This window comes from Lepisosteus platostomus, chromosome 5 (genome assembly GCF_059453375.1).
Source record: "Lepisosteus platostomus isolate fLepPlt1 chromosome 5, fLepPlt1.hap1, whole genome shotgun sequence".
Classification (NCBI taxonomy): Eukaryota; Metazoa; Chordata; class Actinopteri; order Semionotiformes; family Lepisosteidae; genus Lepisosteus; species Lepisosteus platostomus.
Window position 1 is genome coordinate 25,427,567 of NC_142615.1, and position 24,203 is coordinate 25,451,769.

The following is a 24,203-nucleotide window of genomic DNA, read 5'->3' on the forward strand; positions in this document are numbered from 1 at the left end:
TGATCAGGTTCTGCTGCTGCTGAGCCCGCAGCCTTCACCATAAGGTCCAATTCCCCAAGCCTGTACCCTTCAGAAATTGCAGTATAGAATGAAAAAAACTCCAATAGATATCGGCCACTGTTGGCGATTTTCCTTTAAGAGAGATAGATAATACTTTATTAGTCCCGTAGGGAAACTGACAAATGATTCTCCAGAAATTTATCACTTTCACTTTCACTCCAGTGTATCACTTTCACTGAGACCGAGGAGTGTTAAGCTGTACATGAGTCTTTGTGGCTCGGTTGTTAACAAAAAGGGTGGTGGTTTGAGCCTTCCCAGGGACGCTATGAGCCTTTTAATGTACACACCCGTCACACTTTACCTCCACGGCCGGTCTTGTACCGCAATCAAATACAGAGCCCGCAGGGGGCAGTAGGCTCGCAAATATAGCTCACTGTGTATATAATGAAGAAGCGGAGGTTAGTTTCTCATCTGCATGTTGCAGAGCCTTATGCAACTCACAACAACAGTTGGGGTTTGATCCCTGCACGGGCTATTAGTTGAAAGACCATTGTAAATGACGTGTAACAGATTTATCCAGCTGGCTTTTATGTTTCATACTAAATTGCTATCTTGAAACCAAAATAATTAGAAATATGGAACACAACTGTTGTTCCCCATGAAGGAAAGCTGTTTTACACTGAAGTCACTCCTTTTTATTTAATCCAGATTTTAAAAACAACTCCGCCCTATCAAAGGAAAATGTTACACAAAAGTTGGAAAGCACACTCTGAATCCATCTGTATATTTGATTTCCGCAATCCGTTCAAGGCTGCCTATGTTAATCGTAAGTGTATAGATGAAACATTTAATATATTGTTCAGTTTAAATCAAAATGCTTTAATACTACAAGAGAGAAGTATAGTATGGAGGTTGCGACAAATGTGTGATTTCTTGGAAGAAAACTACTTTTCTTTGCGTTAAAAATTAATTCGAAACAATTGACACACAAACCCTTTGTCTTTTTTAAAGAGATTATATCTTTAAACAGACAAATGTATAAAATGTGTTTTTTTTACCTAGAGATTTTGGACAGGGGCGATGTATTACTAGTAGAGGCTGCTGACTAACACTGTACTGTCTGGAGATCAGCTCCATTTGCAATAAAAAAACATGCGTAACAAAGCTGGAGAGCAGCTGAACTTGTGCTCAGTAGTCAGTATGGTGCTGAGGGTTCAATACTGGTGTTGTTGTATTAGCACAGGCTGCACAGGCTCTGAATCAGACCATTTCAATTAGTCTGATCAGTGCAGGACAAGTTCATGTAGAATTATTGCTTTGTCTGTCTCTTGTTTGTATATAAATGGATGTCTCTGATAACTTAATGTTAGTTTTTATTTTAGTTTTAGTTTTACGATGTAGGTCATGCGTTGATATATGACATGTCTCATTCCTGATTCAGCTCATGCTCCATAGGAGAGAAGAGATTCCTCCTGTTTCTCGTACAACAATATCAGAACAGAAGCCCATGTCACCCATCTCTGATTCAAGATCGAGTTGCATCTTCAACATTTTGTTTTTGTTTCTGATCATAATTTTCTTTAGTTATGATCGATATTGAACTTTTTCTAAGTAAAACAAAACTAATCAAACATGCAGGCAGATTTTTGAAAAGTATTAGGAGTTGACAGGGCGCTCCTTCGGAATAGTCGTCAGAAAATGTGAGAAAAGGAAAGTTACATAAACTCTCACACACAGCATTAAAGACTGGAATCTGATCATAAAAAAACTAGCTGTCTCCCCGTCGGTAATCAAACCCCGGTTTCCCGCATGACAGGCAGGGACACAAACAACTTTACTAACTAGGAGCGTTTGCTAGCTATTAGGAGGCATTTACTCTTAAATATGTTACTGTTTTGGGTTTCGACTTTAATTTTCCCGATACCAGTTTTTTACAAAAGTAAAGGCACACGGTACATGTGTGGAACATCACGTCCGAGTTTAGTGACAACTACCTCAGAGATTGTAAGCTGGGTAGTTTCAGATCAGATCACTTTTTTTATCAAAGGTTCAAGCAAACCCGAATACCTTTGTGTAATCGTTTTTCATAAAGTGTAATTGTATTATAGCATGTGCAACTGACGATTTTCTTGATACGTTATATGTGCTCTTGTTTGTATTGTATGTAGTTTTGTTGTTCAAATAAAACGTAAAAGACACAACTTTCCGGATGCGGCTACTGTAAAAATAAAAAAACATCAAGGGTGCTGTACGCAGAGGTCTGAAACCTGCTCCACAGAAGATCTTTATCCAGAGGTGTTAAAGAAGTCGAGATCTCGCCATGAGAGGGGAAGCATCTCAGAAAAAGCAGGTGCAGTCAGTTCCACGGTCATAACGCCACTAATTCGGGCGACAAGAGCAAAACCCACCCGGCTTCCTCCGGGCAAGTAATGAGACAAAGAGACAACGCACAGCGGGTAGCGTGGCCGAGCAGTCTAAGGCGCTGGATTAAGGCTCCAGTCTTTTCGGGGGCTTGGGTTCGAATCCCACCGCTGCCAGGTGCTTCTGTCGAGACCCCCTTTCAGCTGGCTTCAGACGAAAGGGAGCGAATTGCTTTTTGGCAGTCTCTCGAGAAACTAAGCAAAGTGTTTAAAGATACTTTCTCAGCTTGACATCAAGGCACAAAACAAAAACCTTCTTGCGTCCTCTCAACCCAAAAGCGCTTTGCCACTTTTTGCGTTATGCAGGGAACGACGTCTGCCCAGATCACTTTTGTGTCAATGCAAATCGTAGTGTGCCCTCCGTTTTAATGTTGGCTGTGCTGGCGTGCTGCTTCTGTCTGTGAAACTTGAATGTTCTGCTTCTTCACACCAAATCATCGGCGGGGGTTGAGCTTGTTAAATCTTTGCGCATAGCGCTCCTTTGGAAGTACTTTGTCCAAGTTCAAAAGCGATCGTGGGATTTACTTCATGCGTGCCAAAAAGCATGCCTCGCACGACAGATTTAAATGGGGAATGGAGCCTGCTTCTTGCTGTTTTTCCTGTGGTTGCAGTTACAAAGTTGATCGTGCTTTCACATTCTGTTAACAGTATTCACTGGCTGAGCTTTATCAGTTGGTTCGTAAAGAAATCTCTGCTTCGGTTCCAGAAAAGTCATCTGTGGTTTGTTTTTTTCTGTGCCCATGGCAGTCTTTTAAAGCTGGTAGTAGTGGCGGCGAAGTTAATTTTTTATCCTCTTTAAAAGAATAAGGACGGGCTGGGGCGAGCTCCATTTACCACTCTTTCAGCTAACCGCCGAACTCCCGAACTGATTACACTGCAGAGCCACAGGCGCCTCGCTTTTCTCCATTCTCTGGGTCAGGGTGAAAAAAAACTTGCTGGTATTAGCTGGCCTGCTGGGAGCACCTCTTCTTCACTGATAAGCAAGATTTGTGTTTCATCTTTCTCAAGCTGTATAGATTTCTTTCAAAACAAGTTGTTCCAGAAAGGAAACGAACACTTGCATTCACCTGAATTAAAAGGCATGGGATTTGCCCGTAAGGATAAATTCTGTACAGTAAGACAGGAAGAAAGGCACCGCTGGGAATCGGACCCAGGATCTCCTGTTTACTAGACAGGCGCTTTAGCCAACTAAGCCACGGCGCCGGCAAAGTGCTGTCCTTTGACAGCCACATGGACACGTCTCAACTGCTCTGAGACATCTGCATTGGGTGTGCACCGAGCCTGCTCGCCTTGCAAGTTTCCTCATTTACATGCGATAGCTCCACCACTAAGAGAAAGGATGAGAAATGGCTTTTATCTGGCACTTTTCATGTCAGAGGATCTCAATCTGCTTTCCGTGTACAAGAGGATGTCCAACTCATGTAGCTAAAGACGTAGACGACAGTGCTCCACTGAAATCTTGATCTCACAACCCTCGGCATGACTCCGCTGTGTTCTGCTTTAGACAAAGGGGGGAAAAGACTTCTTTCATCACACGTTTTGCACTGTTTACGGTGTTTGCAGTGCTCTTTCTTAAATGAAAACCAGGAATCGGCACCATATGAGGTGAGACTAGATAATATTGGATCAAGTAGCCTCGCCATTCCATGCGTGACGTGCGCAAAGTGTAATTCCTGTCTTTATAGTGTGCTTGTTAGAGACTAAGCTGGCACCCAGAGCGCTTTAAATCCGGGAGTCAGCAGCCCAAGACAATAGAGCTTCCTTCGTCTATGTTTTTTGCGTGAAGGGGGAAACCATGCGTGTGCTGCAAATGATCTTAGTATCGAAGTGCCGTCCCACATAACCGATCCGAACAATCTGCTTTACAGAGGAGCACTGCCGGAGCTTATCGTTGGCAAACTGAAGACCAGGCTGACCTCTTCTGTGACTCTTGAACACTGAGTCTCAAGGTTGTGAATTCAAGCTCCACGCTGGCGGGAAATTCCATAGGTAATGATCACATTTTCTTGCATGCTAATCAAAAGAAATATTAAGAAACTTTTCCCGATACCAGTTTTTTACAAAAGTAAAGGCACACGGCACATGTGTGCCACATCACGTCCGAGTTTAGTGACAACTACCTCAGAGATTGTAAGCTGGGTAGTTTCAGATCAGATCACTTTTTGTATCAAAGGTTCAAGCAAACCCGAATAGTTTTGCAAGAGACATTTCAGAATCCCAGTCAAATCCAGTACGATTGCTGGATCCTTTGAATTCGACTGAACTATACCACAGATCTGCAGTCCACCATTAGAATACTGTGGGTGTGCTGTATAAGCCATACCGCCCAAAATAGTTCTAAAACAGGAGAAGCATCCTCGTTTAGGAATGTGGTATAAAGTGAAATGGTCTGGGAAGAGTCCTACGTTTGAACAGTTCAAAATAGACGTCAAGGGGTATTTACGGACTCTTTCGAAATGTAAGAACAAGCTGTGCGGACCTTATCTTTATTTACCTTGTGTAATCGTTTTTCATAAAGTGTAATTGTATTATAGCATGTGCCCCTGACGATTTTCTTGATACGTTATATGTGCTCTTGTTTGTATTGTATGTAGTTTTGTTGTTCAAATAAAACGTAAAAGACACAACTTTCCGGATGCGGCTGCTGTAAAAATAAAATGACATCAAGGGTGCTGTACGCAGAGGTCTGAAACCTGCTCCACAGAAGATCTTTATCCAGAGGTGTTAAAGAAGTCGAGATCTCGCCATGAGAGGGGAAGCATCTCAGAAAAAGCAGGTGCAGTCGGTTCCACGGTCATAACGCCACTAAGTCGGGCGACAAGAGCAAAACCCACCCGGCTTCCTCCGGGCAAGTAATGAGACAAAGAGACAACGCACAGCGGGTAGCGTGGCCGAGCGGTCTAAGGCGCTGGATTAAGGCTCCAGTCTCTTCGGGGGCGTGGGTTCGAATCCAATCACTGCCAGGTGCTTCTGTCGAGACCCCCTTTCAACTGGCTTCAGACGAAAGGGAGGGAACTGCTTTTTGGCAGTCTCTCGAGAAACTAAGCAAAGTGTTTAAAGATACTTTCTCAGCTTGACATCAAGGCACAAAACAAAAACCTTCTTGCGTCCTCTCAACCCAAAAGCGCTTTGCCACTTTTTGCGTTATGCAGGGAACGACGTCTGCCCAGATCACTTTTGTGTCAATGCAAATCGTAGTGTGCCCTCCGTTTTAATGTTGGCTGTGCTGGCGTGCTGCTTCTGTCTGTGAAACTTGAATGTTCTGCTTCTTCACACCAAATCATCGGCGGGGGTTGAGCTTGTTAAATCTTTGCGCATAGCGCTCCTTTGGAAGTACTTTGTCCAAGTTCAAAAGCGATCATGGGATTTACTGCATGCGTGCAAAAAGCATGCCTCGCACAACACCTCTACATACCCGACCACCACTGCATCATACAGCTGCCAGGGCACCTCACCGTGTCAGGCCACCACTGTGTCACACATATTTCAGCACGATATATTTTATGGATATTATGGAATATAATGGATGGATATCTTAGTTATCTTTCTAGTTCACAGGTTTGCATGCATAATTTAATTTTGAAAGCCACTGAGACATCAGGTACTACTGTTGTATTTATGAAAAAAAAACAAAACAAAAAACATACTAACAACTGTGCCATCCTAGTCCTTAGTTAATACATTTTATTATTCATAAACAGTTAACATTGTTAGCAAAATATTTTGAATTATATTTAACCCTATTTTTTCTTTAGTTTTGTATTTAACTTATTATATGATAGTCAGACTTAATGTATATTGGAACAATGAAAATATATTTTTACAAGATTTTACATTAAGCACTTAAAATTAATATGGATAATAATAGTAAACTGTAACATTCTGTAACAAGATCGGTTAAACTGCGAAGAAAATGCTTTCAGAGAAAATGTTTCAGGTGTGAAGAACATAGATCTCCAATGCAATTTCAACCAAACCTGTTCCCACACACCCTGCCCCCACTACCATTAGAATATACACAAACATTTTAGCGTTTCATTCTGAGCAGAAGACCCTCACACCTGAAGAGTGCTGGCTGTGACGAATTAAACCGGTTTTACAGGTTTCAATCACAGACCATGTGACATGGGAGTCAGGAAACTAACACACAGCGCCACTGGATTTGATAACGCTATAAAAACGCTATAAAATAATGTGACTTGGCACAGAACAAGTTTACAGCACAGTACAAAAATAAATGCTGACCATGACTTTAGAAGCATAAATTGCCTTACACTCAATTTAAACACAAGCTGTCTTTAGCCCTCTAAGCTGGTTCATACAGAAATGTAGAGATCCAGGCTCAGAACACACAGCTTCATTAGCGAATACATATGCAGGACAACTAGAGAAGACGTTTTACAGAGGATGGATTTTTGAAACATCCCATCAGTGACATCACTGAAGTCAACTCCTAGGTACTGTAACTGTCGTGTGGATAGTTTCACAAGAATCAGACAAAGGTTTAAGCATCGCTTGTTCTAGATAAAACTGCAAAAAAAAAACAACAACCAATAATTAACTTCTTTGCGGCTCTGTTTGCCCAAATCATATATTCACAACGTGAAATCTAGAAAATAATATTACGTAACCAAAATCCGCAATATGGAAACAGAACCTGTGTAATTGTTGATAGATGATGTACACGTAACATTTTTTCAAGACGAAATACAACATTTAAAAAATGACTTGTATGTACTTGATATCTCTAATCAATCCATGGGGACATTGTTAAAAGCAGAGTCCCCGCACAAAACGAAACTAAAACACATACCGTTTCCCGCTTCTTATTAGTTGATCAAAAGTAATTTGACCGTATGAAATGCATAATATAAACCTAGAAACATATACGTGAGCAGTACTTAAGCACTGTAGTATCGGTGTTAAGACATACCTTTCAAATACTGTAAATCAAGTTAAAAATATCTCAAGACCGATTCTGGTCATAATGAAACCATGTTTCGTGTATGTTTTCTTTTTCATCTTGAAATAACTCATTTCTAAATACCTTTTTCACTGTTAACATCTTGCAGCAACTCTGCGACAAAATATACACTCTGACAGTTCATCCTGCTACCAACATTAAATAAAACAAATCTTAAGATTTCTATATTTATGTCTTTATTTAGTGGTTTCATTAGTGACAAAGGCTAAACTTTCTTGGAAAAATGTCTTTTATGTGTTGCGGAAAAAACTGACTTGCTTTAACAAAATATGTTTACAAATCCTTTCACCTGGCATTTCGTAGTAAATTATGGAACGCTCTGTTAAAAGCAAGGAAGTTTTTATGTCCGTTGCAGTTCTTTTGCAACATGAATTTATTATATCGTTATAAATTTCTTGAGATACTCGATTCCATATTATATTCCCTTTTAATCAAATTCTAAAAGTATGCTTGTTGACTACGGTATCACGTTAGTTAAAGACTTCGAAGCTTACAATGTTTAGGGAGAAATGGAATACTGGTGTGTATTTTTTTCTTTAAAGTACCGAGACCAGCCATATACTGTATGTTTATGTTCCAAAATTAATATAGTTTATGGCCTTCACACGCGTTACAGTATGCTCCTATTCTTTTTATGCTCAGCTACTAAGATTTCCCTTCAGTGGTAAATTTAGATATGAATATTCAATACTTAAACGGGCACAGTTAAGACATTAAATATACATATACATACTGTATACAGTACAGTTTGCATACGGTAATATGTTTATGTTACGCGATTAAAAAATAAATAAATAAAAATGAGGAGTCCAGCACCAGCTGGATTTGAACACACCACCTGCCAGTTAGTAGTCATGCACCTAGACCAGTAGGCTACAAGACAGCTCGCATGAACAGGCAGGCGAAACAGCCCTACAGAGCCCTGTCGCAGTACATGGATATAATCATACCGTTATTAAATTCTTGAGATACGCGATTCCATATTATATTCCCTTTTAATCAAATTCTAAAAGTATGCTTGTTGACTCCGGTATCACGTTAGTTAAAGACTTCGAAGCTTACAATGTTTAGGGAGAAATGGAATACTGGTGTGTATTTTTTTCTTTAAAGTACCAAGACCAGCTATATACTGTATGTTTATGTTCCAAAATTAATATCGTTTATGGCCTTCACACGCGTTACAGTATGCTCCTATTCTTTTTATGCTCAGCTACTAAGATTTCCCTTCAGTGGTAAAATTCAATATCTACAACGGGCACAGTAAAGACGTTTACAGTAAGTCTTTCTATGACAGACCAACGGACCACGAGTGCCCCTGTCGGTCAACCAATCACGCACCGCGGTATTTTGCGTCATCGCGCGTCACGATGCACGACGCCGTAGCCAATTACCTCCGGTACGTGTCTGTACCGCGCACTTTGAATGGCTGCATCTGTAAGGAGATTGGAAAATATAAGAGCGTCTGAAACGTATAAGTACAGTACAGGTGGACGTAAAAGTAGTTAGATAAACAGTTTTTGTATTTTTATACAATTAGTTGCAATAGTGGAAACAATTTGGATTTTTTTGAATGTCTCGAAACCAGACATGCTGAAACGCTGTAGGTTTAGAATCGAGACTGGGGAGAATAACATCTTGTGAGAAGATCTGTTTACCTAACGATTAGATCCTGTAAATCCCTTGTAGCCTCCCTAAGTCTGTCCCAGTCCAGTGGATAAAAATGTATTGTTAATGGAGTGTTGGTTTCTCTGTTAGGGGATACTGGAGCACTACTGTCATGCTTGTTTCACTCCTCTGTTCAACAGTGTGCTATAGAGTAATGTATATGGGGAGACGGCAGGAAGCCACAGAAGTATTGGGGGAGCAAGTTTTACTTACCGAGTACCAGATTTTAATGGGTGGTTTTATCCCAGATCTATTGGGTTGGAATATTATGCATTACAAAGAATGACTATCCAGAACAGGGTATCACGTGGCTTCAACTGACTGTGATCACTCAGTATGTTGATGGTATTCTGAGTGCTTCCCCTGACGAGGAAACCCACAAGTCTGAGTTGCTTCAGCTTTAGAGTGTCTAATATTAAGCAGTTATAATAAGGCCCTTTTGTGTCGAGCATTGTGGAATTTTAACAGGGCCAGGGTGCAATGTTTTTACGGGGTGAGCACAACTTTTAACAGATCTGCTTAAGGGGGGAGTGCAGTACAAGGACAAGATTGCCTTGGTTCCAGCAGCAAAAGCTGCCTCTAATAATTTGAAACAAGCTCTCTTACAGGTGCTGAGACTGGGGTTTCCTCAGATGGATCAACCATTCCTTTATATGTAAGTGTGGACAAAGGGTTACTGTATATGTATATAATGTATGTATTTGTTGCATGTAGGCCACTATTCTGGATGGCTATGGAGAAATAGGATTCTCTCACAACGGCAGGGACTCCAGTTAAGAATACTGGGCTTGTCTCTGAACTGATTTGTAGTTTTACAGCTGCCGACAGAAGCAGCTTGAGTAAGGTGTAAATAACACAATAAATAAAGAATTCCAGTAACTCAAGGTAACAACCATGCAGATGCAGATGCCAGACGAGCGGCACTGGGAGAGCGGGAGTCTGAGACCCCTGTGAAACCTCTATTGGGGAAAGGGGAGAATTCAGGTTGAGGGCTTTAATAGATGTTTAATAGTGGTTAGGACAAATGTGTAAAAATGTGGGGTTGTTTAATGATGGGATGTGGGCTGGCACATATCCAAGTGTATGACAAAGATGATCCCGTGGTACGGACTGCCCTTCCCCTTGGATACTGATCTAGGGGCATACTACACTGGGAAGGTGTGCCAGGCTGTAATTGCCTCACTAGGGGTAAGTTAGAAGTCACATTGCCCCCATCACCCACAGTCTGAAAGACCAACTAAGGAAATATCAAGTGAAGGAACACCATGGGTAGATGCTCTACCTGCAGTCCTGTGCGGTTTGCGGGCTGGAGCAAACAGAACTGTGAGACTGAGCCCATTTGAGATCATCACGGGCAGCCAAAGAAACTCCCTGGAGGCCAAGTTTGGCTAACGCACTGATGAATTAACTAACTCTCTATTAAAGTATTGTAGGTTTGTTAACTGAAGCAGTGCACAGGGCTCGTGAACAGGTGCCGGACGCTTGGGGACCTCCAGTAGAGGGGAGACACGACCGGATACCTGGCGAGTGGGTGTAGGTGAAGAAGAGATACCCTGCCAGACGTTGCAATCCTGCTGGGAGGGACCATATCAAGTGCCACCAACTACTGACTGTGCCATCTGAGTGACAGGATGAGATCGCTGGATCCGCGTATCGCACTTTCACCGATCCACGGCACCAGAGACTGAGTGAACAGAAAGAAGGATGTTGTTACCGTTTCTGTGTCTGATGTTTCCTAAGACCAACAGTGTGCTTGTTAGGCCTGAGGAGCATTTCTGGGGATATGGTATCAATACATTCCGGGTGTTGGCATATCTATAAGCCAAAAAATTATAATCGGAGTTGGGTCAGTATTGCTGTTCCAAGATCCTGACGATAGATCTCCACATGGCTGAGGTCTGCGTTTGGGTCCTGGAGTAGGACTTTATGTATTTGTAGGATTAGGGTTGTTTTATATGTATAATTGTAACTATCACTTGTACAAAAACATCAATAACATCTTGTTGTAACTGTGGAACACACAATGTCATGGTAATGCATGCCTGTACATCTAAAAAGGAAAGATCTGCCCTGACATTGTATGTGTAAAAATAGGCAGTCCTGACGTATGCCATATTTTATAAGGGGGGAAGAATGAAGTAAGAGATAAGATGTAAAAAGGGTTAACTTAAGTCAGTTCTGCCTGAAAATTAGACTTCTAAGCAACAGGGGTTTATGGCAGGAAAGGGGGTTAACTGATAAGGATTCCAGATGCGAACAAGGAACCCCCTGGGGGCATAATCTTAAACTGACCATCTAGCGCTGTAATCGAACAGACCCACTCACCTCACAAACGACCAACTCGGAATGACTTGCCTTTGACCCTTCTCAAAGCGTTCTTTGTGCATCGAACAGACCCACTCACCTCTTAGTGTGGCGGGATCTGCACAGTGCATGTCGCAGCGCTTCCTGCTTTCACTTCAATGTGCTTCCTGATGTCGAGTCGTGTGCCGTGCGGAGGCTCTGAAAGCGAGAGCAATGAAAAGGTGCACGACGCTGTGAAAGAAAACAGAGAAGTGAAAGGCAGTCATTTCTCTAAGGAGGTGAAAGAAAGCTACTCTCCGTCAGGGAATCGAACCCCGGTCTCCCGCGTGACAGGCGGGGATACTTGCCACTATACTAACGAGGAAGACATTGCTCTTTCCAAACCCCGGCATCGTGTCCCGACCCAGCATGCTGGAAGCCGACGCGTGCTGTGATCCGTTTACGGAGCAGAAATGACAACCGAGGAGCCGAGAGATCATTTCAGCATTTCGCGTCTGAACGGAAAACACAAACGACCAACTCGGAATGACTTGCCTTTGACGCTTTTCAAAGCGTTCTTTAAACACGACGACTGCGCCGCCTAGCAGATACAAATGGGTTGTACAACTTTGAATTAGCAAATGGAAGAGGGCTAAGTCCCCTCTCTTTTAGCCCAGGTTCGATCTGTCTCCCAGAATCACCAGGGCGCACACACACACACACCCGTGCCGTTGAAGTGCTCTGCTTCATTTCTAAGGGCAACTCAACATTCACTCCTACCCCGAGTGCAGAAAAGACAGCATCCACAGCAACAACAGCTCAGGTCTCTGCACAGGAGCTAAGCTGCCCTCATCTCCTCTGCTCTGCGGCTCCTGCGGAGTGGAGTCCTGCCTGGAGCCGTGTTTGCAGGCAGCAGCACCCCGCGCCCTGTCTGTGTGTCGTATCCAAGAGCTCCTGGAAGGAAGAGAGAGCCCTCCCACTCGGGGGCTTTTCCACGTTCTGTGTGAGGAGGGGCGGGTGTGTCCAGTAGCTTATCGAGCGGAAGCCTGGGGCGGCGGAGAGCTGTGATCGTGCAGACCTTGAGGTGTCACCTCTTTGTCTGCTTTCCCGCCCCCCCTCCGCCCAAACTCTGCTCCAAAGTAGCCCGGCAACCCCTCACACCTGCACGTGTCACAACCTAAGGTGCGGTCATGAGACACCCATGGGGTGTCGTTCTGTTCTTGCTAATTGTTTCCTGCCCGTCGCAGGCAGGAGTCCATGCGAGGAAGATGCGCTGGACAGAGCTCAGAGGGCGCAGCTGGGTGGCTTTCCTTCTGAGTGACGTTCCTGCAACACTCTCCTGCTCCTCTTGGTGCGCTAATGCCGCAACACAGGAAGGCTGGAGCAGGTGGCTGTGGGCGTTGCATACTGCTGAAATAGCTCAATTGGGAGAGCGTTAAACTGAAAATCTGAAGGTCCCTTGTTCGATCCCGGGTTTTGGCATTTTGTTTCATCACGCCCTTTGTTCCTCTCTCCAGCACCCCCTGCCTAAAGTGACGCTTCCCTTTCTCAGCCTGAAACGCAAGCGAGACACCAGCAGCGGTCCCTGCAGGTTTCCGAAATGTAGCGGCTATCACGTTCGCCTAACACGCGAAAGATTCCCGATTCGAGACCGGGCGGAAACAGCCTCGTTTTGCACGCTCCTGTACTTCACAGAGGTATTGAGCAACCGGTCATTTGTTCCCAATGTATTTCCGGTGCCTTCATGCACTCTTGTACCAAACGCACGTTCCTTCTGCACGCGGAGCCGATCATTTGCAATTGGGTTGTGCCTACAGACCAGGATGAGCTCTGTCGGCTCAAAAGCAGTGCAGGACCTGCAAGAACAACAGAAAGATTAGCATCCAGCAGGGGCTTCTTAGTGAGCCCAAGAACTCATCAAGAATCGGCTCCAGCAACAGGGCTGGGCGCATTGTTCCATTCTCCGACCACTCTCGGTGTAAACAAGTCCCTCCTGGTCTCTGCTTGAATTGCACTTTCCTGCGTTTGCTTTGGTGTAACTGGCTTCCCCTGCATGGGCGAATGTGAAGAAGATCCTTCGTAAGTCATTGAAGAAACCGGAGAAGAGGTCGGAGTGGCCTCTGTCGTTCATCAACTATCCAGTCAGGCAGTACTCCTCTGTAAAGAGCCGTTCGTTCACATCGATTGGCTTTTTTTTGCCTTCATTCGTGCAAGTAGTAAAAGCAGACGCCCCTTTAGGGAGCCTGTCAGCACCCGGAGTTTTCCCCTTCTGTAAGCTCTCCATAGCCTCTCAGCTCTTCTACTGTCAAATCCCCCTCAAGTACTTCCCTATCTTCTTCACTCAAAACGTTTTCTAGCTTTGAGGTAAAAAAATGAATTTCTTCATCCTTTACCTCTTTAGAACTGTACAGTCTTGAGTAGAAGTGTCACGCCCTCTGCAGCCAGAGGGCGGTCCTTCTCTGTCCTGTCCCTAGTTTCTGGTCTGCTGTCCTTCCTGTCCCTCTCTTTCCCTTGGGCTATATATTTCCGGGTTTTGCACTCTGTCCTCGCTCAGCATTGACGTTCGGATGTCCTGAGACCCGTCTAGCACCAGGGCGCCCCACGTCCGCTCCCTGAGGGCACAGGTTTCTATACGGCATTCCTGAACTCTTTGCACTAATAAGCCCGGGCCTTTTTCCCGTCTCGCCGCTACGCATATGGCTCTTTTTCCGCTCTCCTGTTCCCCACGGTAAGTCCCTTTGGACGTCCGTGACAAGAAGGCCTCGATGCAGGAGAGGATAGCACTCAACTACACTTTCCATGACAGACTTGGAGCCTACCACTTTCCTGAAAAAGAAGCGAGTACACTTCTCATTTTCTTCCAAGAACTGCACTCAGCTTCTTAACAGCACTCCTCGACTACTTTCTTCGGCTGTGCTCCGGATGTCCTTTTTTAAAAGGGTGATATCCTCGAGCACATCGAAGCCACTGTGCAGCATCGTGTAGAGACGCTGCAGCTGCCTCTGTTTCCTGGCTAGCACTCCTCTCCGTCTGGCAGCAGCCTTCCTTCCCTCAGCCATGAAAAAGGCCTTTGTCCTCACCTTCACCTCCTCCCACCACTCTCCTACTGACCCGTACAGACACTGCAAGGACAGCCACTGTGATAGTTTCTCTTTGTAGCGGGATGGTGGCGGCCATCTTGTGGCACTGGTGCAGCCCAGGAGGCAGCCCAGGAAGAGGTAACCCCCTCCCCTGAGGCCCAGGGACAACAGGAAGAGGCAGCCCAGGAAGTCGGAACCCCCTCCCCCGAGGCCTAGGAACAACAGGAAGAGGCAGCCCAGGAAGTGGAGCCCCCCTCCCCCAAGGCCCAGGAGCAACTGGAGGTCCCCGAAACTCCTGGAGAAAGGGAAGAAAAAAGCCTTCCCGAAGCGGTGGCGGAGAGTATCTTCGAGGAAGACGAGGATTACTTTGAAGCCGCCCTGGAGCCGGGACTGATGGTAGGGCTGGACCTGTCCAGCATGTTTACCTTTCAGTCCCCAGCGAGACCTGGAGGGAGCCAGCATATTCCCCCCAGGACCCAAACGAGAGGAGTTAGATCTAGGCTAAACAGTGCCCAGATGTAGACTCCCAAGTTTTCCACTGTAAGCACAAAGAGAGGAGGTTCAACTTTCACTTGTTTAATAATGATTGTGAAACTTACCTTTCTAACAACTAACGTGAGAGGGCTAAGAGACCCGGTGAAAAGACGGGGAGTCTTTCATGATCTGGCCTCAAAGTCTTTCTCAGTTTGTTTCTTACAGGAGGTCCACCTGAAGGATGAAAGCGACAAGCTGACATTCACCAGGGAATGGACGAAGGGAGAATCATGCTGGAGCGTAGGAGGGCTCCACTCTTCCGGAGTGGGAATCCTCCTCGGAAACCCAGAAATGACGCTGGTTTCCTCCTTCTCGGTGGTGCAGGGCCGGATCCTGGTCGCAGACATCGACTGGAGGGAGCAGAAGGTGAGAGCAATTAACGTCTATGCTCCGACGGAACCCTCTATCCGGAAGGAAGTGTTTGCTGACCTGGCCAGCTGCTGCACCACCAACAGACAGGTGGTGCTTGGCGGGGACTTCAACGTCGACCGGGAGAAGGGGAGCGATGCTAGCTCGGCAGAGCTGGAGTCGCTACTCAAGCAGTTCTCCCTGGTAGACGGTTTCAGACGGTGCCGCCCTAACGACGCCGGAACGACATGGAAAAACTCCCGGGGAGTGTGCAGCCGCCTGGACTACATCTTTCTGCACACGACCTGCTCCCTGGAGTCGGCGACGGTGACCCCGGAGTGGTATTCCAGCCACGAGCGCTTGATGGTGATGGCTAACACCAACCTGCCGCCATTCGGTCGTGGGTACTGGAAGCTGAACCGGGAGATACTGGAGGAAGACGACTTCAAGGCACTGTTCCGTAAAGACTACGCAAGCTTGGTCGATCTGAGAAACGGCTACAGCTCCATGGTGGAATGGTGGGAGTCGGTGAAGGACAGGACCCGAACCCTGGCGCAGATGTACTGCAGACGGAAGGCGGCCAGGGAGAGGAAGGAAGCTGCACGACTCCAGAGACAACTAGAGGAGGAGTACAGCTCGGCTAAAGGGGGAGGAGCCTTCAATTCAGCCCGGGCACGGGACCTGAAGGAGAGGCTCCGCAAACTCAATCAGGTCCGAGGAGCCCAGAAAAAGAGGGTGATCCACGGCCTGAGACGAGGAGATGGAGAGGAAGTGCTGGACGAGAGCGACAAGGTAGAAGCGGCCACCGCTTTCTACACGGAGCTCTTTTCAGAAAAGCAGACGGAGGTGGAGGCAGGCGATGCTTTTCTGGAGGAGCTGAAGGCACGAGTACCAGAGGAGGTGAGGGAGGACTTGGAGGGTCCGATCGCGGCCGAGGAGCTGAAGGCGGCGCTCTTGTCCATGGAGAATGGCAAGGTGCCGGGGCCGGACGGACTCCCAAAGGAACTCTACACCTGCTTCTGGGACACCCTGGCGGCAGATCTGGTGGAAGTGGCGCAGGAGATCTTCCGCCGGGGGAGCCCTTAGCAGAGACGGTGAGACGGGACCCTGTCATCGACGGCCTGGAGATACCGGGAGGCGCGGGGGAAACCCTGAAGATCTCCCAGTTCGCTGACGACATGACGCTGTTCCTGAGGTCGGACAGGGGGTTGAGGAGGGCCCTGCAGGTCATGGAGCAATACTCCAGAGCCTCGGGGTCGAAGCTCAACCGCCGAAAGAGCAAACTGAAGTTCTTCGGGCCCTGGAAGCACAGGACGACGGCGCCGGAGGGTCTCGAGCTCTGCACGGAGCCCCTCAAAATACTGGGGGTTTCCTTCCAGAGCCAGGACAACGAGACCAACAACTGGACCGAGAGGATCGCCAAGGTGAACGCGAAGCTGGGTCTGTGGAAAACGCGGTAGCTGTCCTACACAGGGAAAGTGATGGTGTTGAAAGCAGACATCCTGCCGGCTTTGGTTTACCTGGCGGTGGTGTACCCGCTGCCGGCCAGACTCAGACGAGCGCTGCAAGGGATTATCTTCGGCCTCGTCTGGGGCGGCAAGTACGAGTACATCACGAGAAACCGGATGTGTCAGCTGGTCGAGGAAGGGGGTCGAGATGTCCCACATTTCCCCCTGAAACTCGACTGCATCTTCTACTGCAACCTCTGTCGGGCACTGCGGGAGCCCATCGGACCTCAGGAGGAGGACGAAGCGCCTAGTCGCCAAATGGGGCTTCCCCACGGCGAGGGAGCGCTGGAAAGGACTTTGGGCCCTATACAGGGATTAAAGGACAATAGCGAGTGGTAGGTTTGGAGGGACTCTCTTAATTGCGCAAATCCGCCCCCACTTGCAAAGATTGATAACGGACAATCAATCTCCGTTACGCCGTTGTTTTTTATTACATGGAGTGTTAATATGTGTGAGATGTTCCTTTTGAGATGTTTTTTTTGCGGAATAAAGTATATTTTGTAGAACAAAAAAAATCTTATGACATGGTTTACAAGTTATCTGTTGAACTACATTCTAATAGGTGTGGTCACAGTCCAGGTCATTTGTTTACGTTTTTGTTTCTGCAGCAACTGTTAGATGAAATGTGCTAATATGTAACCTAACTCCAGTGTGAATAACTAGAAGAGGGGAGCAGCTCCATTCCAGACCAAGGGAGCTTTGAGATTGGCTGGGCCAGATCTCTCATTTGCATATCTGATTTGGAAATACAACACTAAACCCCCTTCTTGCATGGATTTAACTTGCACCCAAGAGTCCCCTACTGTGTATTGCTACTTATTTTTTTATGATAAGTGGTGATTACCAGTTGACAGGTTTTATTTGTTGAATTATAAATGGTTTTGTATTATCATCCTGAATGGCCTGTACTCAAGGTTTGGTAGGGAATGTGTTTTCATTTCATTTACCAAATGGAATTTTTGCTCTTTTAGTATTTGTCTAGAAGGCTTTCAGAAGTCAGGAAGCCCATTTATTTGGTGAAAAAAGATTCTGTATTAATATTAATATTTCTCATACAACATAAATAGGGTCTTTTATGAATAAAAAGATCTTGCACTTGGAAATCTTGATAAAGCTGTGTGCTACCATACACTCGAGCAGTTTTGATTCCTAATATTTGACCTTAGGTGTGGGAACGGGTCTTTTTTGCAATTTGATTTCCAATTGATCAGCACAGTATAGAAAATAGACCCATAAAGCAACCTCAGCAGTGACAAATGTCACTGGGTCACTTGGGTTTATACGTCATGGTCCGGTAGTGAAGCTCCTCTCCTGTTTAGCCTCCGAAGCCGTACAGGGTGCGGCCCTGGCGCTTCAGCGCGTACACCATGTCCATGGCGGTGACAGTCTTCCTCTTGGCATGCTCGGTGTAGGTGACGGCGTCGCGGATGACGTTCTCCAGGAACACCTTCAGCACCCCGCGGGTCTCCTCGTAGATCAGCCCGGAGATCCGCTTCACTCCCCCACGGCGAGCCAGGCGGCGGATGGCGGGCTTGGTGATTCCCTGGATGTTGTCACGGAGAACCTTATGGTGACGCTTAGCGCCTCCTTTCCCAAGTCCCTTTCCGCCTTTGGCTCTTCCAGACATCTTTGTAACGAACAGTTCTTTCCGGACCCTATGCGGACGACACAATCCGACGAAGTGGGGAAACACTGGGGAAACGTCATGCAGGAATACGGGGCTGAAGACAGGAGGGCGTGTCCAAGGTGCGCTGGTGCACAGCGGAGGTGTGGCCGAGGCGAACAATCCAAAAGAGAAGTCCTAAGGGAATATCCAAAACACACGAGAAAGTCCAAAACCAGAAGATCCATCAGAACAAGTTAAAAACCGCGAAGACCGGCGGACAGGGAACAGGAACGGGAACCGAGATTAAAACCTTAACGGGACCAGGCTCTTCCATGGCCCAGACTCGCACGATACGGAAATCAGATGCAGAGCCCGGATGAGCGTCAGCGCCTGGCTTTTAAGGTGGGCTGGGAATGGGAAACGTGCAGAGAATAAAGTCTTAAGTGAAAGGGCTGGAGCACCCTTAAGGAGGGGGAACTAATATCGTGACAATCTTCTAGTTATCAGCTGTGAACACGACACACACTGCTCATCTTTGATGTACAGATGCAGCCATTCAAATTGCGCGGTACAGACACGTACCGGAGGTAATTGGCTACGGCGTCGTGCATCCTGACGCGCGATGACGCAAAATACCGCGGTATTTTTGCCGAGACAAGTTGCCTTTCTTATACGCGGAGGGATCTGCTCGTGAGATGTCCGCTCGGTCCATTTCTGAGCTCAGTATAAGGTGTAGAAAGCATGACTGTCATCATAACCCGCCTCTCACCCTGGCCCGAGCCTGAAGCATGCCCCCTAGTGCAGGGTTAGAGGTGTGGAATAATGTTGTGACTATTGCTGAAGGGAAATCTTAGTAGCTGAGCATAAAAAGAATAGGAGCATACTGTAACGCGTGTGAAGGCCATAAACTATATTAATTTTGGAACATAAACATACAGTATATAGCTGGTCTTGGTACTTTAAAGAAAAAAATACACACCAGTATTCCATTTCTCCCTAAACATTGTAAGCTTCGAAGTCTTTAACGTGATACCGGAGTCAACAAGCATCCTTTTAGAATTTGATTAAAAGGGAATATAATATGGAATTGCGTATCTCAAGAATTTAATAATGGTATGATTACATCCGTGTGCTGCGACAGGGCTGTGTAGGGCTGTTTCGCCTGCCTGTTCATGCGAGCTTTCTTGTAGCCTACCTGGTCTAGGTGCGTGACTACCAACTGACAGGTTGTGTGTTCGAATCCAGCTGGTGCTGGACTTTTCATTTTTATTTATTTATTTTTTAATCGCGTAACATAAACATATTACTGTATGCAAACTTTACTGTATACAGTATGTATATGTATATTTAATGTCTTAACTGTGCCCGTTTAATTGAATTTAAAAAAATTATTTGACACGAACATTAAGCTGTTTACATCTTCCGCCTGAGAACAGTCACCCGTTGCTACCCAACGCAGAAACACAGCCACTAACTAGCAAAGAGAGGACATTAGCTACCCAATATGATAAAGAAATAAATGATTATTTTGTTTATTTCTTTTGCACATTTATTTGAACATTTCTATCGATTGTACAAGCACTTGGAAACTGTCCAATCCCTACTTCATCAGGCATTTTACCGGTCTGGCGCCGGTCTGTGTCTTCCAGGATATAATGCCAGGGAACTCTTGTTTTTATGTCCACTATTACAGACAATCTCCTTTGCTTTTAACCGAGCGTTTAATAATTTCCTAAAATGAAAATGATTTACTTTATTTCCCTCACGGGATCAATAAAATTATCTATCATCTGTCTAAACTATGGGACAGAATTTTGGGGTCTCCCCATACCAGAGATTATGGTAGGGCTTCAGAATGGTGATTAGCTGACACCATCTGACACCCCTCTCATTGGAGAAAAAAGACGTGCTGGTTTGCTATACATACTGTACCAGGAAGAGGATTTCTTTCTATTCAAAACGTGTATTTTAAAAGTTTAAGAAGTAAAAACCTTACAGCGTACACAGATTTCTAAACTGATCAGGATCGTTATCTTTGTCTTATGCATAATAATGTTCACCGCTCTGTCCAGCAAATTAATAATAAACTTTATTTTATATAGCGTTTTAAACGAATAAGTAATTAGATTGCTCATAAACCTAATCACTTGCTTTTTCTTTTTATTTAGGCTCAGATTTCAACTATAGATCGTATTATTAATAACCATAATAACAACCAACCAACAAAAACAACCATATAAACATAATACCAACCAAAAACATAGATAACAACCACAATACAAAATCAAATATATCAAACCATTTTACTCTCGCTAATTCCACCAATTATCATAATCCCGCCCCTTATGCAAAACCAAACCCTCCTCCCATCCCAGTTTATCCTCTTTATCATAAACAAAATCCACCTCAATTTTCAACATAAAGCATTACACAAAATCAATACCTCAACACTCCATACTCAACAACGATAATTCACAAACAGCCAGAACATGTAACTACACATTCCGAAACAGACCTAATTTCAATAGCCCCGCCCCTTATGCAAAACCAACATCCCTCCCCTGTTCTCTCTCTCCCCTGGCGGTTGTAATTGTTTTTATTTTCAAATAAATTTTAGCAAAGTCATGTATTTTAAAAATCTTAAGATTTTTATATTTATGTCTTTATTTAGTGGTTTCATTAGTGACAAAGGCTAAACTTTCTTGGAAAAATGTATTTTATGTAAACCATGTTTGCTATTAATTCATTCAGGGCTAAAATATGTTCATTGTCTTCTAATGAAAGAAGGGTTCCTTTCGCCGTAGTTGGGAGCCTAGCCTTTAACTAGTAAGTACTGTACTTACTGGGTTTTTGAGGGGGGGGAGGTGTCTTTCGCTGGAAATCTCGCCTCCTACTTTGAAAATACCCGTGAAACCGGTTCAATTCGTCACAGCCAGCACTCCTGCAGAGAGGGGGGTTGTACTTGCAGTGTATACAGTACACGCGTTATGCTCTTCGTTAATGTCTAAGCCGGAACATATCATTATATCTCATTTTGTATTTCTTTAAAAAAAATCGTTTTCCCAGCCTAACAGTATTGTTTTTAACCTGTAAAGCGCTTTGAGGAGACACCTTTAAAGGCACCATATACAATAAAGTTCATTATTATTACTATTGTAAATTTGATGGACAGAGAGGTGAACATTATTACACAGAAGACAAAGATAGCGATTTACATTGCATTGTGTATCGTGCTGCTTTAATACAGTTTTAAATAATTAAAAGTCTAAACAGTATCAGCTTTATTTATGGGTTTTAAATAAAGGTGATTTAAACGCGATTTAAATCAATATAAATGTTTATATTGTAACGCATAGGTGACTATTCATTGTTATTTAAATGACTTAAATTCGATCATGTTGTGATATTTAGAAATATACATTTGTTTGGTGCGAGTGAAGTTTTATTTAATCTCTGAGCCATACTGATTCTTCTGGAAGCCAGTTTCCGCCAGGGAGTAAAAAAAAAAACACACTATGGTATTCTCTCCAATGCAGTGCAGTTAAAAACATACCTCTGATGCTGCTCCTAAATGAATATCGTTTATGACCATCAGAAGCTTTATGCTCCTTTTCTTTTTTCCAGTGGATTGAACAGGGAGAGGCATTTCATGATGTACTTTTCACTGATGAAACAACAGTGGCTCTGGAACAGTTTTCAACCATGTCGTTTTATAAAAAGGGGAGATATGTACACGTTACTGAAGCTAAAAGTTTAGCCTTTGTCACTAATGTAACCACTAAATAAAGACATATAGAAATCCCTACGTTACAGACTGTATATGGCTGGTATTGGTAGTTTAAAGAAAAAATTCACACCAGTATTCCACTTTCTCCCTAAAAATTTTAAGCATCAGAGTCTTACATATGGTTATTTCGGAAACGTTTGTACGTGCTCCTTCTGACCATGTTACTGTTTACTGTTACTGACCATTTTAAGTTTAAGTGCCTGTGGGCACTTTTCCTGTCAGTGGGGGGTGGACCGTCTTTCATTAGAAGGTTAGTCTGTTCTACTCTGAGAATGTAGAGGGGGTGGAAAGTGCCCGCGGTCATTTAATTAGTATTAAAATTCACACTGATTCCCTTGCGAAGATACGGACATAGGAATATTCGTGCGTGGTCAAAAAATGGCATAAAAACGACAAAGTGAAGGCTGTGAAAACATTCACAATGTACTTTATACACAAAGCAAATATAACCCCCCTCCACCTCTCTCAATTCAATTCAAGCAGCTTTATTAGCATGACAGATGGGTACAATCAGTGTTGGGTATTTGCTTTGCTTTGAGATGCCACTTTTAAAGGTGATATATAAAATCAAGGCTTTAACTTGTTTTAACTCCGCAAGTCTGAGTTCTTGTGTCTGTCCTATCCGAACTCGAAAGTATTACAATATGTATCTTTATAGCAGGTGGTGTACAGCTTTTTAGGATAGATAACACTTTTCTAAAATGTATTTAAAAAATAAAAACGATTACAATCTAATCTTTCCACGTTTGATCCCAAAATAAATCTAAACGGGGAGAAAGCTATGCTGAAAGTTTATTAAAATACTTAGAAGACAAAGATATCAATTTATGTTGCATTTGTCTGATTGTGAATCAAAAAACACATATATTTAAACCAGCATTTGTGATTTAAATCAAAACGTTATTTAAATCAATATAAATGTTTATATTGTAACGCCTAGGTGACTATTCATTGTTATTAAAATGACTTAAATTCGATCATGTTGTGATATTTAGAAATATAAATTTGTTTGGTGCAAGTGAGGTTTTATTTAATCTCTGACTCAGTGATGGCCTGGCATGGTGAGGTGTGCTGGCAGCTATGTGGTGTTACGCAGTGGTGGCCTGACACGGTGAGGTGCGCTGGCATCTGTGTGGTGTGACGCAGTGGTGGCCTGGCACGGTGAAGTGCGCTGGCAGCTGTGTGGTTTAACGCAGCTGGTGGCATGGCACGGTGAGGTGCGCTGGCATCTGTGTGATGCAGTGGTGGCCTGGCATGGTGAGGTGCGCTGGCAGCTGTGTGATGCAGTGGTGGTCGGGTATGTAGAGGTGCACTGGCAGCTGTGTGTTGTGACGCAGTGGTGGCCTGGCACGGTGAGATGCGCTGGCAGCTGGGTGATGCAGTGGTGGCCTGGCACGGTGAGGTGCGCTGGCAGCTGTGTGGTGTGACGCAGTGGTGGAAATGTTCACCATGTTTCACCATGCTGAAAATGTTTGTACCAGACTTTTTTGAGGCCTGTTTAATTGTGTCTGAAGTCTGATGTTGTAAATTTTTTTTGTTAAAAAGATCCATGAAAATGTCACTACTAAAGTTAGCTGGTACTGTTGGTATTGTAAGTGGCAAGTAGAGCTCATATTTTAGATTTTGTGTAGTTGCTAGCGTTGAACTGCGTGTTGGATGCACATGAATATATTCATTATATGCCAGCGCACCTCACCGTGCCAGGCCACCACTGCGTCACACCACACAGCTGCCAGCGCACTTCACCGTGCCAGGCCACCACTGCGTCACACCACACAGCTGCCAGCGCACCTCACGGTGCCAGGCCACCACTGCATCACCCACCTGCCAGCGCACCTCACCGTGCCCGGCCACCATTGCATCACACAGCTGTCAGCGCACCTCACCGTGCCAGGCCACCACTGCATCACACAGCTGCCAGCGCACCTCACCGTGCCAGGCCACCACTGCGTCACAACACACAGCTGCCAGTGCACCTCTACATACCC

General features: G+C 44.8%; 1 protein-coding gene and 2 non-coding genes across 3 annotated transcripts; 1 reads left to right on the top strand and 2 right to left on the bottom strand.

The window, feature by feature from the left end:
- Positions 1–3,549: 3,549 nt before the first annotated feature.
- Positions 3,550–3,623, bottom strand: trnat-agu (transfer RNA threonine (anticodon AGU)). The gene has a single exon. It is a non-coding gene; the product is annotated as a tRNA-Thr (tRNA).
- Positions 3,624–17,773: 14,150 nt separating this feature from the next.
- LOC148665424 (U7 small nuclear RNA) lies at positions 17,774–17,831 on the top strand. The gene has a single exon (XR_015938997.1). It is a non-coding gene; the product is annotated as a U7 small nuclear RNA (small nuclear RNA).
- A 306-nt stretch (positions 17,832–18,137) lies between these two features.
- Positions 18,138–18,612, bottom strand: LOC148665425 (histone H4-like). The gene has a single exon (XM_088631613.1). The coding sequence runs from the start codon at positions 18,447–18,449 to the stop codon at positions 18,138–18,140; it is 312 nt and encodes a 103-aa protein (XP_088487739.1). The 5' UTR covers positions 18,450–18,612.
- Positions 18,613–24,203: the final 5,591 nt, after the last annotated feature.